The sequence below is a fragment of the Scomber scombrus genome, chromosome 4 (genome assembly GCF_963691925.1).
Source record: "Scomber scombrus chromosome 4, fScoSco1.1, whole genome shotgun sequence".
In the NCBI taxonomy this organism is placed as follows: Eukaryota; Metazoa; Chordata; class Actinopteri; order Scombriformes; family Scombridae; genus Scomber; species Scomber scombrus.
The window spans coordinates 16,388,960-16,406,840 of NC_084973.1; the positions used below are offsets into that span (position 1 = coordinate 16,388,960).

Sequence of the window (17,881 nt, forward strand, 5' to 3'; positions counted from 1 at the left end):
TTAGTGAATGAGGGTGTTATTGAAGAGACATGTAAAGGTTACAGACATGGGTGCTATGGGTGCATGCCAATGAGAAACCAGAGCCACCATCACAGTGAGCACCAATACAGAGAGGAGAGAGAGATATTGAGATAAAGATGGAGAGGGTGAGCTTGAAATGGAGCCACACACTCATTACAACGACCTATGAATGCCGCACAAAGAGATAAAGAGACATTCATACCTAAGGTTAGCTGTGCAATTCCTAAAAAAGGGCAAAAAAGGAATTGTGTGACCAGTTCAAATAACATAAAATCAGCCTCGTTAACATGAAGTTATATGTAGATAACATGAAAATAGGACATTACACTGTGTTTCCTTTAGTTTGATGTGATTAATAATCATTTGAATGCTCTACCTTCATCCTCAGACACGTCTAGTATTTCATCCACTGTTTCTGGGAAACTCATGCGATGTTTCTCTGTGGTGGTCTGCAGGGCACAGAAAGAAAGGAGAAGAAAGAAAGAAAGAAAGAAAGAAAGAAAGAAAGAAAGAAAGAAAGAAAGAAAGAAAGAAAGAAAGAAAGAAAGAAAGAAAGAAAAAAAAGCCCAATTATAGATACAACAGCAAGAGAGAAGGTTTGAAAACTTGAGTTTTTTAATAGTATTTCCATATTATCATAATGTCCACAAACACTAGCGCTGTATCCTGGGGGCATTGTAGTATTTCTATACTTCTCACCATGGAAACTGTCTCCTCAGTGACAAGCTTTAGGACATCAATCACAGAGATGTAGCCCAGCCTCTTAGCAATGGCCAGTGCTGAAGTGCCATTCTGACAGAGACAAAGAAGCAGGTTGATCAGACTGCTAAAAATCCAACTTTATGAATGAGTTTTAGGGAAGAGAAGGTCTAGTCACTCACTGTAGTGGTTTCATTGGGCTGAGCTCCATGCTTCAGCAACAGTGTTACGATGTCTGTGTGTCCTTGCTGGGCCGCCTGGTGCAGAGGAGTGTAACCGAGCTGGAAGACAGAGAAAGACTTTCTTGTTTCCTTTATACATAAAATACATCTAAATTACAATTAATTAGTACAGCTGTTTTTGCTCATCCAACACAAACTTTATTTTCTTTCAAATGTATTTAAGCAGGGTTCCTTTACGTTCCACTGGTGGCAGAGATGCATCCCATCAAGCAAATAACAGATATGGAAAACTGCCAAATTAATAAGTATTTTGTTTAGCAAAAATGCCAAAAATCCACTGGTTCCAGCTTATCAAATGACAATATTTGCTTGTTTTCATAGTCTGCTATGATAATAAACTGAACATCTTTGAGTTTTGACAAACAAGCACTCAATTAATCAAGAAAGGGATCACTTGATTACTCATTAATAAGAATAATTGTTTATAAAAAAATGTTGTAGACCTACTGCTCCTGCTGTGAGCAGTAAATCATGTTTTTATCTAAGTTTACTCCCACCCTTCCATATGTGTCCGTAACTTATAAATCACCAAAATATAATAATAATATATTACGATGTAAAAAGTCTATAGGGGAACCCTGATACAGCCACAATTGTGTTTCTATCTATGTAAGGTAATGTAATTGTGTCACAGTATAACTGCGTGACTCATGCCCAGGCTGATTCTGTTGCAGTTTCATCTATGACCAGAAGGAGGCACTCACCCGTGTTTTGCTGTTGACATTGGCTTGTTGCTGCAGGAGAAACTTCACCATCTTGATGTTGCCATAGTGACACGCTACATGAAGAGGGGTGTAGCCCATCTGAGAGGAGACAAATAGTAAAAAGTCTGAAACACTGAATCACTTGATGACCTTTTCATTTCACAACATTATGTAGATTTATAATATCTATTGGGAGTGAATGTTTCATGAATATTAAATAAACTAGTGGTTCAAATTCACACAGTAAAATTATTTTTAATGAAGAATAGTGGAAGAAAAAAAATACATTTGGGCAGTATGTTATGAATGATGCTCTTATTCCTTGTGTATAGGATGGGAACACAAATAATAATAACAGGAACAATAACCTCTTGGCAATATATTAAGTTCCAGTGTAAGAGCCCTACAACAAAAACAACCAGCCATGTAAAGCCTAAAATGTTCCTACAGTGTCAAAGAAGAGCAATTTTATTAATGCTGCTGTTTTTTCCCCCACATTCTATTATTTTCCACATTAATTAAATAATATTAATGATTATTTTACTCAGTTTCTAAAAACTGCTGTAGAGCTGCGCTGTACTCTAGATGTATGAGGGATTTGAACCCCTCAAGGAATGGTCACGTATTGATGGTAACTTAACCCTCTGAGATGAGATCACCAGGCTATTTATGCTACAGCACCTATGACACTATCTGCTGCAGTACAAGTAGTTTCTACACTGCTTAAGTTTTGATAACTTTGATGATGGTTCAAATAGAAACCTTCTTGACCTGAATAGCTCCAACTGTTTTTTTTAAATCATGTGACTTAAAAAAGGCCTTACCCGTGTGGCAGCATAGACTGAAGCTCCTTGCTTCACCAAGATATCAGCTATACCAACATGTCCTTCCTGTGCCACCAGGTGGAGCGGGGTCAATCCACTCTGGGGACAATAAGAGCCAAAACACAAAGGTCAAATACACACCACAAAGCACAGATATTATATATTATATACTGCAATATTTCTAGTTTAAAATAAAGGAAATAAATGTCCTGCTTGTTCTTGCCTTGTTGCCGAGGTTGACGTTGGCCTGTTTGGAGATGAGCAGGGAGACCATGTCTGGCCTTCCTTCTTGAGAGGCCAGGTGCAGAGGTGTGACTCCCTGTAGTGACTCAGCATTGGTCGAAGCTCCGTACTGCAGCAGGCTATTAGCCACCTCTACCTGATTCTGCTTAGATGCTATATGGAGGGCAGTGTAACCATTCTGGAAAACAGATGAGTTGTGGTTAGAAAAACACGTTTTTGGATGTTATGCTAATGAGTCATTTAGCATGAATTGTGCGTGTCTATTCTTTTACCCTCGCTGCACTATGTGGTGACCCTCCCTTGCTGACAAGCAGGTTAACAACATCCAAGTTGTTGTGATGTACAGCAACATGCAACGGAGTCAGACCATTCTGCAAAAACAGATCGCTTTATGAGAATGCTGTACATCACATATAGCTTGTTAAATATTTTGATGCTTTTTTCCATCCAATCAAGTCCCGTATGTTTCTGTTACCTTTCCAGCAGCATTAGGATTGGCTCCTCTCTCCAACAACAGCTCTGCAACATCCACCTTGCCATACTTGGAGGCCACATGAAGCGGAGTGAAGCCTTTCTACAGATGCACCAACAGGTAAAGCAACACAGTATTAGTTTGAGTCTGACAGTCCAAAACCATAATGATAAAACATTGCTTCAAACATAAGGAATAGAGTGAAATGGTGAGCAGGCAGGCTGTACCTTGGTCATCTTGGTCTGCTGTGCCTCCATGTCCAGGAGGATGCGTACAGTTTGTGCATGACCCTCACGGGCAGCGATGTGTAGGGGAGTGTGTCCTGCTGTGGTAGTGGAGTTTGGGTTGGCTTTGTGCTCCAGCAGCAGCTTCACTAGCTCCTTGTGGCCCATCCGAGCAGCACAATGCAGAGGTGTTTGGTCATCCTGGTAAGGGTGGGGAGAATTATTATGAAATTTAAAGTAATGTGTGAAACACAAGGTCTCTTCTTGTGACTTAATCATTTAGATCAAGAGACCAAATTAGTGAGTTGATACAAAGGTCTGTCTGCTTTAACTGCCAGGAATCAGCTGCCAAACGGACTTTTAAATGATCACATTACAGAGTGAGGCTTCCAGTGCATTTACTGTATGTCTCATATAAGAAATCTTATGCATTTGAACATGAATATGTGGATTGTGTGGTGCTTTCATGTGTGACATCTCACCTTGGCCTTGGCGTCCACTGGTGATGTGTTCTGCAGTAAAAACTCCGCCACCTCATAATGTCCTGCCCGAGATGCCATATGGAGAGGAGTCTCCACTTTCTGCTCACACACAAACAGGTGAATCACACAGTCAGATGAATTGCTACTACAAAACCACCACATCAGAGGTGAGTTGGTTATCTGTGCTGATCTTGTGATCTCAGATCAGGACTCACCACATTAGATGCACTGGGGGAAGCTCCTTTCTGCAGCAGGATCTTCACAATGTTGAGATGACCCATAAATGATGCCACATGCAAGGGGGTCAGGCCAGACTGTTCAAAAAGCAGGGTAGAATTAGAAGAATTATAAATGGATATACAGTACCAGTCAAAAGTATAGACAAGCCTTCTCATTCAAAAGAATGGGAAGGTGTGTCCAAACATTTGACTGGTACTATACATATTAAGTAAAGTTAATATATTCATGTGCTTTTAGTGTTTAACCCTAGTATAGAATAGAGATTCTGATCCATTTTATCTTTTTGTTTTCTCACCTCAGTCACAGCCTCTAATGATGCCGAATGTTTAAGCAGGAGGTCCATCACACGCATGTGGTTCTTTTTACAAGCAATATGCAATGGAGTAAATCCATTCTGAAAACACAAAGGAACAACTTGTCTTCACCAAAAAGATGGAAAACCAACTGATCTTGTCAGAAGTGATACTTTGTGTGTGAATGTGTGAATGTATTTGTCACTGACCAGCGCCCGAGAATTGGGTTTGGCCCCTTTGTCCAGCAGCACTTTGGCCATGCGATGGTGGCCGCAGTGTGCCGCCACATGCAGAGGTGTAAGGTGGTCCAGTGTGATATCATCAATCTCTGCGTTGTACTGCAGAAGCTGCTTGACACAGTCCATGTGGTCCCCCTGTGCTGCCATGTGGATTGGAGACAGGCCATTCTGCAAGAAAGAATGAACAGGAATCCACAAACTTTCATTTTTTTAATTAATTTCAGACTAGAAAACAAAATAATACATAACAGTTCACCAATTTGCACTCATAAAAAAGACTTTGTTCATTTCATTTTAAAGAGAAGTGAAGAACTTTCTTTTGTTTCAAGGTGGATTACCTTGGTCTTTGCCTGGATGGGGGATCCATGGTCTAGCAGGATCTCTATGATCCTGACGTGACCATTTCTGGCTGCACAGTGCAGAGGAGTCAACTCATCCTGGAGAGATAAAATACTTACATATTTAGTAAATGACACATTGAAATTAGAAGAATCAAAGAGTTTGAAAAATGGTAAGATAGGTGCTTGCTGCACCTTGGTCTTGGCATCAATCTGTGCCCCTCTGTCTAGCAGGAGACGGACCATGATCACATTTCCCCGTCTGGATGCAATGTGCAGAGGAGTGATACCGTTCTGCGCAGAGACACAGAGACAGTTAGACACACATGAAGACAAGGACAGCACATTAATCTTCCATCATCATTTGTCATTCCTTACCTTTGGGGTGAAGTTGACATTGGCTCCTCTATTGAGCAGCAGTTGAGCTACGTTCAAGTTTTCATAGTGTGCAGCAATGTGGAGAGGTGTGAATCCAGTCTGCAGTAATACATCAGGGAGAGTGAACTGTCATTCTTATTACCTTTCACAAAAGATTTCCACTTCTGCTTTCTACCTCTACATGTGCATATGTGCAGTTATAACAACCACCCAACACCAGTAGCCATAGACACCCACACACGTGCGTACCTTGCTGAGTACATCAGGATTGGGGTCATTTTGCAGGAGCACTGCGGCTGTGCGTGTATCATCGTTGCGTGCTGCAATGTGCAGCGCAGGGAGGCGGACCTTTCCCTTGGTGCCATAGTTGATGAGCAGGGCTACAACATTTTCATGTCCCTGCTGAAGAGCCACGGCCAGAGGAGTAAATCCGTCCTGCAGCACACAGAAGAGAGTTAGAAGGCTGACTCACAGAAAGAAAATTATAGAGATGTAAGGAGAGAAGCTTATGAGAACGAAACACAATGGAACGACAGCGAGTAAGTATGGGATTGAGGTATTTGGGGGATTACTCATTTCTCTCATTCTTTGGTACCTCGGTTGGAATGCTCTGATTGGCTCCGTTCTCCAGAAGAAACTTCACAACCTCTAGATGGTTTTCTTGTGCAGCCATGTAGAGTGGAGTGAAACCCTTCTGTCTCAGGAAGACGCACGACAGACACGCACACACACAGCAGCAGAGGAGCCACAGCCATCCCAAGCAACAGCGAGATAGGAAGAAAGACACGAATGCACACACAAGGATGTACACAGAAAAAAACATCAACACACAGAAATATAGGAACAAAGACACATGTAAACAGATGTCATTGCAATTGTTAAAAAAGCAAAGTTTACACTGTAAGTGCAGTACTGAAGAGTAGCCTCAGTGAGTGCTGTGATCACAGCTGTTAGAGCAACACTCAGACTCACCTGGGACTGAGCATTGACATTGGCCCCATAGTTAACCAGCTCAGTGACCACCTGCTCCTGCCCTGCCAGGGCTGCAATGTGCAGGGCCGTGTTCCCTTTCTGTTTAAACACAGATAGATGAGAATAAGAGTACACAGTCACACTGAGCACTAGTAAAGATAATATGTGAAATTTCACATGTATATTCAATGAATGTGTGAATTTTGGACATATTTCATATGTGGACAGTTTGCTCATACTGTATTCTGACATTACATATGTGTAGATAAATTGTGTCTTTTATTATGGGAAAAACTGGTCACTGTTCAAACATTGAGTAATTTCACATGAAAAAAAGGAGCTGGGTATTATTTAATTTTTTTCTATAGCACTGATGATACAAGTTTCGATAACAAAACCAAAACATTCTTCACACCTTATTGTGACTAATATCAACAGCTTTTCTATTTTTTCTAAGGTTTATTAAATACAGGCAGCTATAGAAGAAAATGTCTATGTAAATATGTCTAAAAATGACTTTTGATTTGTGTGTTATATTAAATCAGTGTCATATGAGCTCAGTGTTATATTTACTGTTAAAGCCAGCATTCTTTATCATCATATAAGCTTATTAGTTTTGAATTCATATGTGGGTTTTCTGAGCTCACACTGTAGGACACTGTTACCTTTGTGGTGGTCTCCAGTATGATCCCGTTGTGGAGTAGCTCCAGCACCATTTTGACATGGCCTTCTTTCGAGGCCAGATGCAACCCATTGAGCCCATTCTGAGTGACAGAGCAAAGTAGACCTCATACTGAAGGGTCCTAAACAGGCTTTGCATAAAAAATATATTCCCTAATCTAAAAGAAATAAACACGTGAATATAGACACAAAAACATGCCAACTGACAACATCTAGGGTTTGCTATCACAGTGACTGAAGCACTCACAAACCAAAGCAGGCAAATACTTACACTGAACACGATGCATGCAGACTCAAAACAATGTCTACAGGAATGAAAATCAGGATGTAAACATTTTCATTTGATTAATGATGGTGAGAGGAGGAGGAGCAGGTGGAGGAGGAAGAGGAGGACGGGAGGGGGATGGCAGGCCGCTGGTCTCGTGGCTGGGAAGAATACGAGCCGTGTGGGATAGGTCTGACCTCACACAGCCTTCCTTCAGCCGCACAGGACATGTGAGGTTGGACCTTTCCCACACCACTGATATTATTCCTCTGAGTGGGGAGACCACAGCACACCATCACTCTACTGCAAACAGAGGAGAGGTGGAGTGAAGGGAGGGAGGTGATGGTGGGGCAAAAAAGAAAGGGAGGGTGAGTTAGAAAACAGTACACAAATAGGGAGAGGGAGGGTAGTGGTGCAGTTAGGTTGAGAGGGATAGGAGAGGAAGAAAAACATAGTAAGAGGAGGGCAGGAGTGAGGCAGCGTGCTGGTGTGCGAGCCATGGCAGAGGTATCCACACAGACACAGAAACAGAGACACAATTGCCAAAGTCAAGCCTCCACCTGGCCAACAATACACTCAACATCATGTTTAAGTCACAATCTACAACTGTTTCAAACATACATACTACGTCACTTTTCACCACCAATTGATGCTGTTTTGTTTTTTTTACAAAAATGCCAAAAATTCACTGGTTTTAGCCTCTCAAAGCTGAACATATGAAGGTTTTCTTCTATGATATATTTTTGGCCTGTTGGTCAACTTCTCATAGACTTTCCTAAAATGATTAATCAATTTATCAGCAAAATATAATAATACAGTACAGTACGGCTTCAACCTGTGTTTGTAATAAATGTAAGAAACATTATAAAAAATATGAAGTTGTAGTCTAGATTTGGTTTGTTAATAACTGCATTAAGCCTGAGTTAAGAAACTTTTTTATGAAGCCACTATGTATAGAATCTGAAAATCCCACCATCCAGTGGTAGCAACACAATTAATATTAGGATTTTATCATTTGCTGAAGTATAGTTTGAAAAATGCTATAATGGTACAAAAATGTTGAAAACTGGGAGGCAGGGTAAAACAAGAATGTTGTAGATTATCACTTTAACACAGTTAACACCAAACACTAAAAATAACACATTTTCAAATGATGAATATGAACAGAACACTGAAATGAAATTGTGTATTTGAGGAGATTTCATCATGTCAACAGCTTGTAATTCATACGATACATCAGACTGTAGTTATATTTATGATCCATGGGGTGTCTATCCTCATCACCATAGTGGAATATGTCAACAATATTAATTACTGTACAGAGTCACTTTACATGAATGAAAATGTTGTTGTGTGTATCCGTTATGAGGCCTGTGAATAAGCCTCAAAGAAAACCTGACAGAAGCATTATCAGCAATAATTACAAAATGTTAAGGACAGCATCAGTGAAAGGAAGGGAAACCATGACTAAGTTAGATTAATGAGCTGGAGGAATCTCACACACAAATACCGGTTTTGGCCAAGTTTCAGTAGCCTGAGGGCAGCAGTCTTAACCCACTAACGCTGCCTCTTCCTGGACACTCTGGGAACAACCTTCAGAGTAAAGGAGGTATTATGGAAGAGACGGGGCGAAGGAGAAGCCCCTGCCCCATTTATTGTGTTCCCTTGAGACCCTGTAAACTTCACCTGCCACCTTAAGCCACTGATTAACAGTCTATCTGAGCATGCACATACTGCACAGTGCACGACTGAGTGCACAGGTGGAAAAAAGGGCATACGATGGCACAATGATCAACCCAGACAAATCGTGCACACTGGACACTGACAACAAATTGAAATATATAAAAAAAAAGATGGTATACATGGAGAATATCTGAGCAGAATATAATGCAAACTGATTATGAATTAGACCCCAAATTAAACAATACATTTTCTATAAACATATTAAATATATCTTGTGCAATTCTTCCAACCGACTATTTAAATTGATACAGATTGTACTGAATTAATTAAATTCATGTCAATTCTTTATTTCAAATACTTTATCAGTGTATACTGTAGGATATACTTATACTGTAGGATAGTACTGCAGGACTGTTTTGATCTAATCAGGAACAAGTAATAAAAAAATGACTTCACTGTTGGGAAATGCCATCAGCTAAAATGTTCCACCTTTCCCATTCACACATTGCTGCTCTTTATTTGAATGGGAAGTGGGCAGACATCCCACCTCCTGTATTTTGATTTAATCAGTTAGAGAGCAGAAAGAGAGACTACGCCCTGGCAGGACTCAACTGCAGCACATAAATACTCAATTCTGTTTCTATTTTTGCCCCACGCTAAAAAGCAGCATAACTGAGGATCAGTTTTGCAGACAGAAGAAATACCCCACCATGAATAAAAGGCCAAGAATTGCAGGTATAAATAAAAGACGATTAAGATGATTATTTGATGAGCTTGCATGTTTTTTAACTTCAACTAAATCAACTGGGGACCATGAAGCTCTCTCACCTGATTGGCTGTGTTAATATCAATGCCATTTTTTATATGGTCCAGGGCCTTGTCCAGGTTGCCAGAACGGGCCGCTCGGAGAAAACTGTTGCCAGCATCTGCCTGTAAGCAAAACACATAAAGGGAAAGAGAGGGGGGGTACAGGGTATAAGAGACAGCGAGAGACACATGAAGTAGAGGAATAGAGAAGGAAAGTGGAAAGGGAGACAGAGTTTGATTAATTTCATAGTCATTTGAAGGACTGAATTCATTCAAGATGCAATCCATCAGTTTTCCTCTCATTTGACTACTCCCTTGAGATTTTGGACATAGCAGTATGAAAACCTACATCTGCACCTTGAAGTGTGTGTGTTTAGGGTGTGCTGGTCACACAGGTGACTTGAGTACAGACTCCCTCTGAGTGTAAACTGGTCTCCCAGTCTTCCAAAACCACAAGTAAATCTGCTGCACTGTACCCAAGTGATAAGGCAAGTGTGATAATACTGACAGGCTCAGTTGTCTGTTGTGCCCAGCAGACTGTTGGCTCTTTGTCTGGACTCTGTATTTGTGTGTGTGTGTGTGTGTGTGTGTGTGTGTGTGTGTGTGTGTGTGTGTGTGTGTGTGTGTGTGTGTGTGTGTGTTAACGAGAGAGAGGAAGAGAGAGACAAGGTGAATGGGGAAAGGAGAAAGAGAGAGTGAGGGTTTATCGAGTCCTGGCTCACGGGCCAGCACATGGCACGTCTGGTGTTTTTGTCTGTGTTTTATTTGTGTCTGCGGGCTTCATGCCTCTCCCAGGCAGGCAGGGGTGTTGCTGAAACAGGATCACTCATGCGGCACAGGGGGAGAGCGAGGGAGGAGAAGCAGGAGCAACCGACGGGGAGAACCACGAGGAGAAACTCGACTGCGGCAAACCCTGCACCTTTTTCATTTCATTTACATAATCTCCTCTCTCCCCCATGCCCATCCCCTCCCTACATCATCCCCTACCATCTAACCAGCTATCTAAGCAAGCTGGTCAGGAAAATCAACAGCCGTCCAAACATTCAGTATGTGTATTCACACAAATGAAGAGAATAAATTCATTTACAAAGCTCACAGATTCCGTTCAAAAAGGAAAACACCACTGCAGCTCATTTCCTCAACTTCATAACACGGCGTCTTAAGCTGTGTTTTCTATTGTTGTGACAGGGTTGTTGGTCCTCTTTTGAAAGAGAGGGAGTGATCTTGAGTAAAAAGGATAAAGGACCCACATGCCTGAAGTAGAGGCATAGCAACAAATGACACAACACACCCTCAGCATGACACCAATGGCACAGCACTGAGCAAAGAGAGAGGTCACTTAAAAAAAAAAAAAAAAGGTAGGGGCAATGGCAAGGGAATAAGAGACTTTGAAAGGAAAAGTTGCTTCCAGCTGAATGAAGCAACAAAACATCATCTGACAGTCACTTGATGGCTGAGTTGCAGATATACTGTGCTGCTTGCTCCTCCTATCTGGCGTGGAGATAAAATGTACAGTGTCACATTTTCCACTTATCAGATGAACTTCATACAGTATGCAGCCTCCTGTGTGTAAAGTAATAAATCCTGGACTTCTGTGCGAGTACACCGACTCCTGCTGAGCCCCTTGCCTTTCGAAGTCATTGTCATTCTCTTCACAAGAGGTTTTTTGTTTTTAGCGTTTACTCACAGACAATATTCCAGTCACTCACAGACTATTAAGAGGCTGACATACTCTGCAGTACAAAGCCTCTGAGTCACACTCACACACATACTGACTTACAAAACACTGATTAGGTAATGCCACACACACCAAAAAAGGAGAAAAATACTAGATTCCTATATAGTACTTTGATGTAATACTTTGGTATTAAGTTAAATATGAAAAATATGAAGAAAAGATAAAAGTGCATGTTATCATTTCAGCTCATATTGATTGTCGCTAGTTTGGTCTGTTTAGTGTCTCAGTTTTATTTACTCACGGTTTCTAAGCTGCCTTGGTAAGCCATGTTCCCCCTCTTTCTATTTTCTGAATAGACTCTCTCATTAACTTTCTTTTAGAAGAAGATGATAACCCACAGGCGTCCTCCTTCTAGACTGCTGCAGAACAACAAACTGACCCCAGTACAAACCCCAGTTTTACACAGACACACACACACATACACACCTGTTACTGGATTTACGATCACCATACTGAGATACACCATGCCTAAACAGCCTGGTTTTGTCACATGAATCTTTGTGTGAATGTTTGTGTGTATGTGTTTGAGAAAATAAGAACAATTTGAGACCCTGTGAAAAAAACTTTCAGAAAAATACTTTTACAAGATGTATATATTGTGCAACTTTTATGAAAGGCTTTGCATGGGGCCAAATTAAGGACAAATATGTCATATGCCACCAATATTCACAAAAGTTTCTAAGAATCTGATTTATTAATGCACTGAAAGTTTAATAATTGAAAACATTCACTTTCTCACTGTTGCACTTGGAGGTATTTTGGAGGCAAAACATAAATATTAGATGGAAGACCTCATGATTTTCATGAAATTGTTTTTATATGGGTATAAACTGCCAACACTTGCACTGTAGCAAAATGCAGACTAGGATTCAGTTGCACGAAATGTTTGCAATCTGCCATAGTGACACAGAAAAAAATCCTGTCATCAAAAAAGGAGCAAATACAGCTGATGCAAAGACACACACACACACACACACACACACACACACACACACACACACACACACACACACACACACACACACACACACACACACACACACACACACACACACACACAGCCTAACCCAATATGGTGGCATGGTAACACCATGGTGACCCTGACTGAGGCCCCTCTGTAGGCATCCCGCCCCCTGGACTCACACCACTGCCCTCCAACAGCCTGACGAAAGTTACAAGGCGACAAGCAAGAATCCGCTGGTTACAGCAAATTTACTTTCTCACCTAGTGGTCAACTTGTCTCTTGTGCATTTTTATGTGTGTCTTCGTGTTTCTGTGTATATCTGTTTGCGTCAAGGAGTGAGTGTGTGGTGTGGTGTGATAAGGATGCTAAGGAACCGCACCCATCCATTAACTCAGAAATAAACATGTACAGTGCACATGCATACAGCACATACTAGTGGAAACACGCACATACAGCACTCTAAAAAATGTTCTGTGGTAAATACTACCACTACATTTCGCTATATTTCGGTATGATTTCGATGAATGTGTCCCTCTCTCATTATTCCCAAATAGTGGAAAAGCTTCTGGGGCTGAGCAGATACAAGCAACCCCATTTATCATATAGTTTGAAGCAGAAGTAACAGACAATAACCTGCTCAACAGCTCCACCGTTAACATTAGTAATATCAACACACGTGGTCTTGCAACGTGCATGCAACTGTCCTCAGGCTGACAGTACAAGGTTTCTCATTATGAAACTCAGAATTACAAGTATTATTACTCCCTTATCTCATCATAGAAAATCCTCTACCCTGAACTGACTTCTTCTCATCTTCATCTCAGTTCTTGTTGCCTTCTTCCCTTCTCTATCTCCTGCTTCTTACATCTCTCTCTCTCTCCCCTTCTCGCTTGCTTCCTCTGCTGGTGCTGCAGCAGACAGAATGACATCACCCCCTCGCCGGTGGACTGCAGTGTTTGAAAACTCGATGTGTACGTATGTGTGTGTATGCAAAAGCAGGCATGCCTGGAATCAACAGCCCGGTCATGAGAAGCCTATGCATCAGACAACTGGGCCTGAAGAATCATCATTTTTATCAAGGATCAATCATGCGTGTGATCTAATTGTAAAGATGAGGATTCAAGAACACAGTGATGTCTCCACAGTGTGCTTGAAATGGCTGTTTTAACTGTACGGTATCTATCTGTATTAAATCTTTGTGTAAGCAGTTACCCTTCCCCCTCTATCCATAATGTGGGAGAATGAAATCCATTTTACCAATCTGATAGTGATGTGGAAAACACTGTGCCGTGAACAGATGATAAGGGACAAGCGCAACAGTCATATCAGAGGCTCTGTCTCCATGGAAAAGCATAAGAGATGGGGTCAGATGAATGATTAGATAAGCTTAATCAGTCACTACACCTCAGCACCTGAACACTCAGTTACTGTTCCTGTCATTTCGTCAGTTGCAAGGATGAATTTCAAGGGAATCTCTTTTGTGATTTTAGGCAAAATAGGCTGTAACTACAAAGGTAAAAGCATCCATTATTTCTAGCTCATATAATTGTTGCTCTACAAATTTCTACACTTATTGCGTGAAAGCTATTCATATTTTCATATGGATCTATAATTTACAGTTGTTCTTGACCTTTTTCACTTACTCACACATTATCCACTTGTGACGCCTCATCACAGACTAGGGCCTTAATGTGGATGTGTGGTATGGGAAGTTCAACCAAATGATTGTTTTTCAATCGAAAAGTGTTGAATTTGAAGGGTTTTTAGAAGTGCAGAGAGTTGGATATTAGGATATACAGTAGAACTATTATCTGACTCAGAGAATATCAGCATTTCTATTAAAATTAACATAAAACTCACAATATATAGGCATGGTCCCTCTCTTTCTCCTGTTCTTTCTTTCATAAACAACAACAACAACAACAACAACAACAGCATGAATCTGCAGGCACAGCACCAGGTGCAAATCATAAATATTTTAAGTGCCACAACAGCTATTTGTACACCCAGCGAAAAGGTGAAAATAAGGTGCACACTGAACGTATGTTCAGCATGTCTCAAGTCCTGCTTTACTTGCAATAATTTCCTGAACTTTAAACAATACAATTTTGTGCAAACACAACTAGGTCCTGGCAATGTCTGCTGTTTTTACTCCTGTAAAATTCAATATCACAATGTATTTAAACTAACAGTGTGATTGGATGGTTTATATACATTTTAGAGAAACACAGAGCAGTGGATATGGAAATTCCTGCAGAGTGCTTAAACAGCTATTTCATCACCCAATTCTGCTGACTTGCATTTGTTCTAGAAATTGATTTTCTTTCTCTGTCCTCCATTTCTGCCTTCATCTCTCAGGGCTGCTTGAAGAGGTTGAGCACACAGGGCTGTTTCCGGCTACAGATATGTAGTAAGTGTAGAGTCAGTCAGACTGAGACCCGTGGGACTGTTCAGCTATGGACACATTTACAGGAAGCAAGTGAGGCACTGGGATGGAGCTGTTACATTCCCCCACTCTACACTGTCTGTCTGTATGTAAATCTGCCTAACCGTTTGTGCGTCTGTTTCTGCACCCCATAAGTAGCACAGCGTCTTGTCCCATTTTTACTATTTACTTTCTCACACTCTCAGCCTCCCCCCTCTCTGTATCCCACTGTTTGTCCTTGCCTTACTCATTGATTGTCTCTTTATATCTGGCCCTTCTGCAGCCACTGCGCTTGTAGATGAGATTGTCATGGTTATTGTGATCTTTTGTGGGGATGACAAAAAGGGTGAAAGCCATAAGGTGGAGATAGGTTTTAGAATCTATGGAGAATAGCATCAAGATATGGTAAACATCCTGTGGTTTACTGCACAGTAACACAACAGCAATTATACAGAATGAAACGGAAGTTTGGAGGTAGAAAAAGAATATATAAGTAACTTCAGAGTAACCACATATAGACTGACCTATAATCCATAAATGACAGTTGAACTAAAGCTGTCAAACACATATAAAATAAGTTACATTTACACTGTAAACTGAATAATGCTTCAATATTGTACTGGTAAAATAACCACTGATAACCCACTGAAGTACATTTACTCAGGCACTTGCGTAAAATTTTGAAGTATTTTTACTCTGAATTTTTCCATTTTATGCTATTTAATTATACTTCATTTAATAAAAAAAAAGATCAGTTAAGCATGTATAAGATTTAATTACCCAACATGTATAAAATAGTTAAATTAGTTCGACCACGACTACCTACAACATTAAAATGCTGCTTACATGTCAACGCACCAGAGGTAACACGTATAATATCACTCTGAAAGGACCCATTCTGCATGATGAGCACTCTTATTTTTGATACAATAAGTAAGTGTAATAGTTGTACTTTTAATTGAATAAGACTTTTAATGCAGAACTTGCAACAAAGTATTTTTCCACTGCAGTAAGAAAACATTGGAGTACTTCTTCCATCTATCATTTTAGTTTTAGGGTATTTTAGTCATTTTAAGTCACAATTTTTCCTTTAAATCGTTAAATATCCACTGGCCAATTGGTCTCTTCACAAACAAATTTCTCTCATTTTAAGGGAGGAACTTAATTATACAATGACAAGGCAAAAAAGTTTCAGACAGCAGAAGTTTCTAAGATAATTAAACTCCACTGACTTGGCTGTGGTTCATCTTCACACATTTCTACAAGTTGCATCATCTACAGTAAATCTTCACAACTGCTACTGACAATTTTTCTAGGTAAACCTCACAAAATTACACACTCTATCACATCCAGGCAGCAGGTCCTTGTGAACTTGTACCCTGTGTTGCCATTAGCTCTGCTGGCTCACTCGATTAAACAGTTTATAGTCTTTAGTGAAGCCACGCGAAAGGATCTCATTAATTGACCCGCTAATCAGTTTACTGACCTCCAGTTTACTTACCACAGCTAATCCAGGTTGACATCATACAATCTGAACATCAAACAGGGGAACAAGTGAAGTCAAAAACAAGATTAAGGAGCAAAACAGAACTCGATACACACCCTAACATATACGCACTTGGACTAATCTTGTATGCACATGCATCAAAACTCTCAAAGATACTCCCAAGCAATCAAACTCCCTCCCATGTTGCAATGGGAGGCTCCATCTAATGGCATTGATCAAGAGACGTTATGTTTCGGTGTGTAAGAACTTTTTACGTATTTGTAACATTTCTTAACATCTTTAGAGCTTCAATTAAAACCAGTAGAAGTTAGACGGTATTTCACAAGTGACAAATAAGTGTGTCCTTTCTTTGCACAACAACTCCATGCCCTGCATCTTTCTGTCTCTTTCATTTTTCTTTGTCAGTGTCAGTCTGAAAGACGAGGGCATATTCAAGACTGATAACAAGTGGACTAGTCTCCAAAATAGTTGGATGTGGAGGGACGGAGAACAGAATAGCACTTAGCAAACAGAGAAACAGAGAGAGGCCTGTGCTAAATTTTGGAGAAAAAAAAAAAATAATATTAATGTGTTAGAGACAAAGTAAATTGTAAATTGATTAAGACTGGAAGCAAAGCCAGTTGCAAAAGTACTGGCCAATCTCTTTCTGATGTAAAAGGATAAAGATAAGCTTTGGCAGGTGCATTATATCAGAGAAAATGCAACCAAAGATTTTTGTAACAGAACAAAACATTACAAAAAAAGACAGCGATGAAATAAGACTTGACAAGAAGTTAGAGATAAATAATATGAAGATATAGAGAGTGAAAAAAAAGAGGTAAAACGAAAGAGTAGTAGAAGAGGAAAGGTGAAGAGGAGACGAAGAACAGCAGAGTTTGTGGTACTCACTCCAAAAGTGACGGTCTTGACTGGCATGCCTGTTGGCCCTCCACTCTCTTTCTTACGTTTTCTGTTTCTCTCAAATTCACAGCTGTCTTTTCTGTTGCCCCCTGCAAGTGCTGCGGTACAGGGCACGCAGACCCCTGTCCAACGTAAACACGAACACACACACACACACACACGTCCAGACACACACACTTGAGTAAGCAGGACCCGGAGAGGTGGGTGGAGAGACAGGGGAGGGTGGGGGTGAGGGGATGGGGGGCCCAGGGGTTTATCTCTGGAGGAATGCTGCCTGTATCTAAAGACACACATTTCACACACAGCTGAAAACCAATGGGTACCCCACAGTCTCACCATGGGTTTCCTGCCTGCATCTTGGTTCATGTTTTGGCTACTTTTTTCTTCTTTTTCTTCCATCTTCTGTATCACAAATGTTCTAACTTTTTTTGTAACTTTGACCCAGTTTGCTTTTTGCCTAAAGCTCCTTTTAGTTTTTCTCCATTTTTCTCTCATCTTTATTCTATCCTCCATCACACTCTATGTTCTGCTCTCCACCTC

The 17,881-nt window shown here is 40.6% G+C and overlaps 1 protein-coding gene across 1 annotated transcript in view; it reads right to left on the reverse strand.

The window, feature by feature from the left end:
- Positions 1–17,881, reverse strand: part of ank1a (ankyrin 1, erythrocytic a) — a 91,966-nt gene that overhangs the window by 22,700 nt on the left and 51,385 nt on the right. The window contains exons 2-22 of the mRNA XM_062417851.1: positions 9,829–9,930; positions 7,037–7,135; positions 6,372–6,470; positions 5,995–6,093; positions 5,649–5,834; positions 5,400–5,498; positions 5,217–5,315; positions 5,022–5,120; positions 4,654–4,851; positions 4,447–4,545; positions 4,127–4,225; positions 3,912–4,010; positions 3,433–3,630; positions 3,209–3,307; positions 3,006–3,104; positions 2,714–2,911; positions 2,491–2,589; positions 1,667–1,765; positions 903–1,001; positions 721–813; positions 398–470 (exon numbers count right to left, since the gene is read on the reverse strand). Of these exons, the coding sequence (XP_062273835.1) occupies positions 398–470; positions 721–813; positions 903–1,001; positions 1,667–1,765; positions 2,491–2,589; positions 2,714–2,911; positions 3,006–3,104; positions 3,209–3,307; positions 3,433–3,630; positions 3,912–4,010; positions 4,127–4,225; positions 4,447–4,545; positions 4,654–4,851; positions 5,022–5,120; positions 5,217–5,315; positions 5,400–5,498; positions 5,649–5,834; positions 5,995–6,093; positions 6,372–6,470; positions 7,037–7,135; positions 9,829–9,930 (2,434 nt within the window). The remainder of the gene's footprint in view (positions 1–397; positions 471–720; positions 814–902; positions 1,002–1,666; positions 1,766–2,490; positions 2,590–2,713; positions 2,912–3,005; positions 3,105–3,208; positions 3,308–3,432; positions 3,631–3,911; positions 4,011–4,126; positions 4,226–4,446; positions 4,546–4,653; positions 4,852–5,021; positions 5,121–5,216; positions 5,316–5,399; positions 5,499–5,648; positions 5,835–5,994; positions 6,094–6,371; positions 6,471–7,036; positions 7,136–9,828; positions 9,931–17,881) is intronic.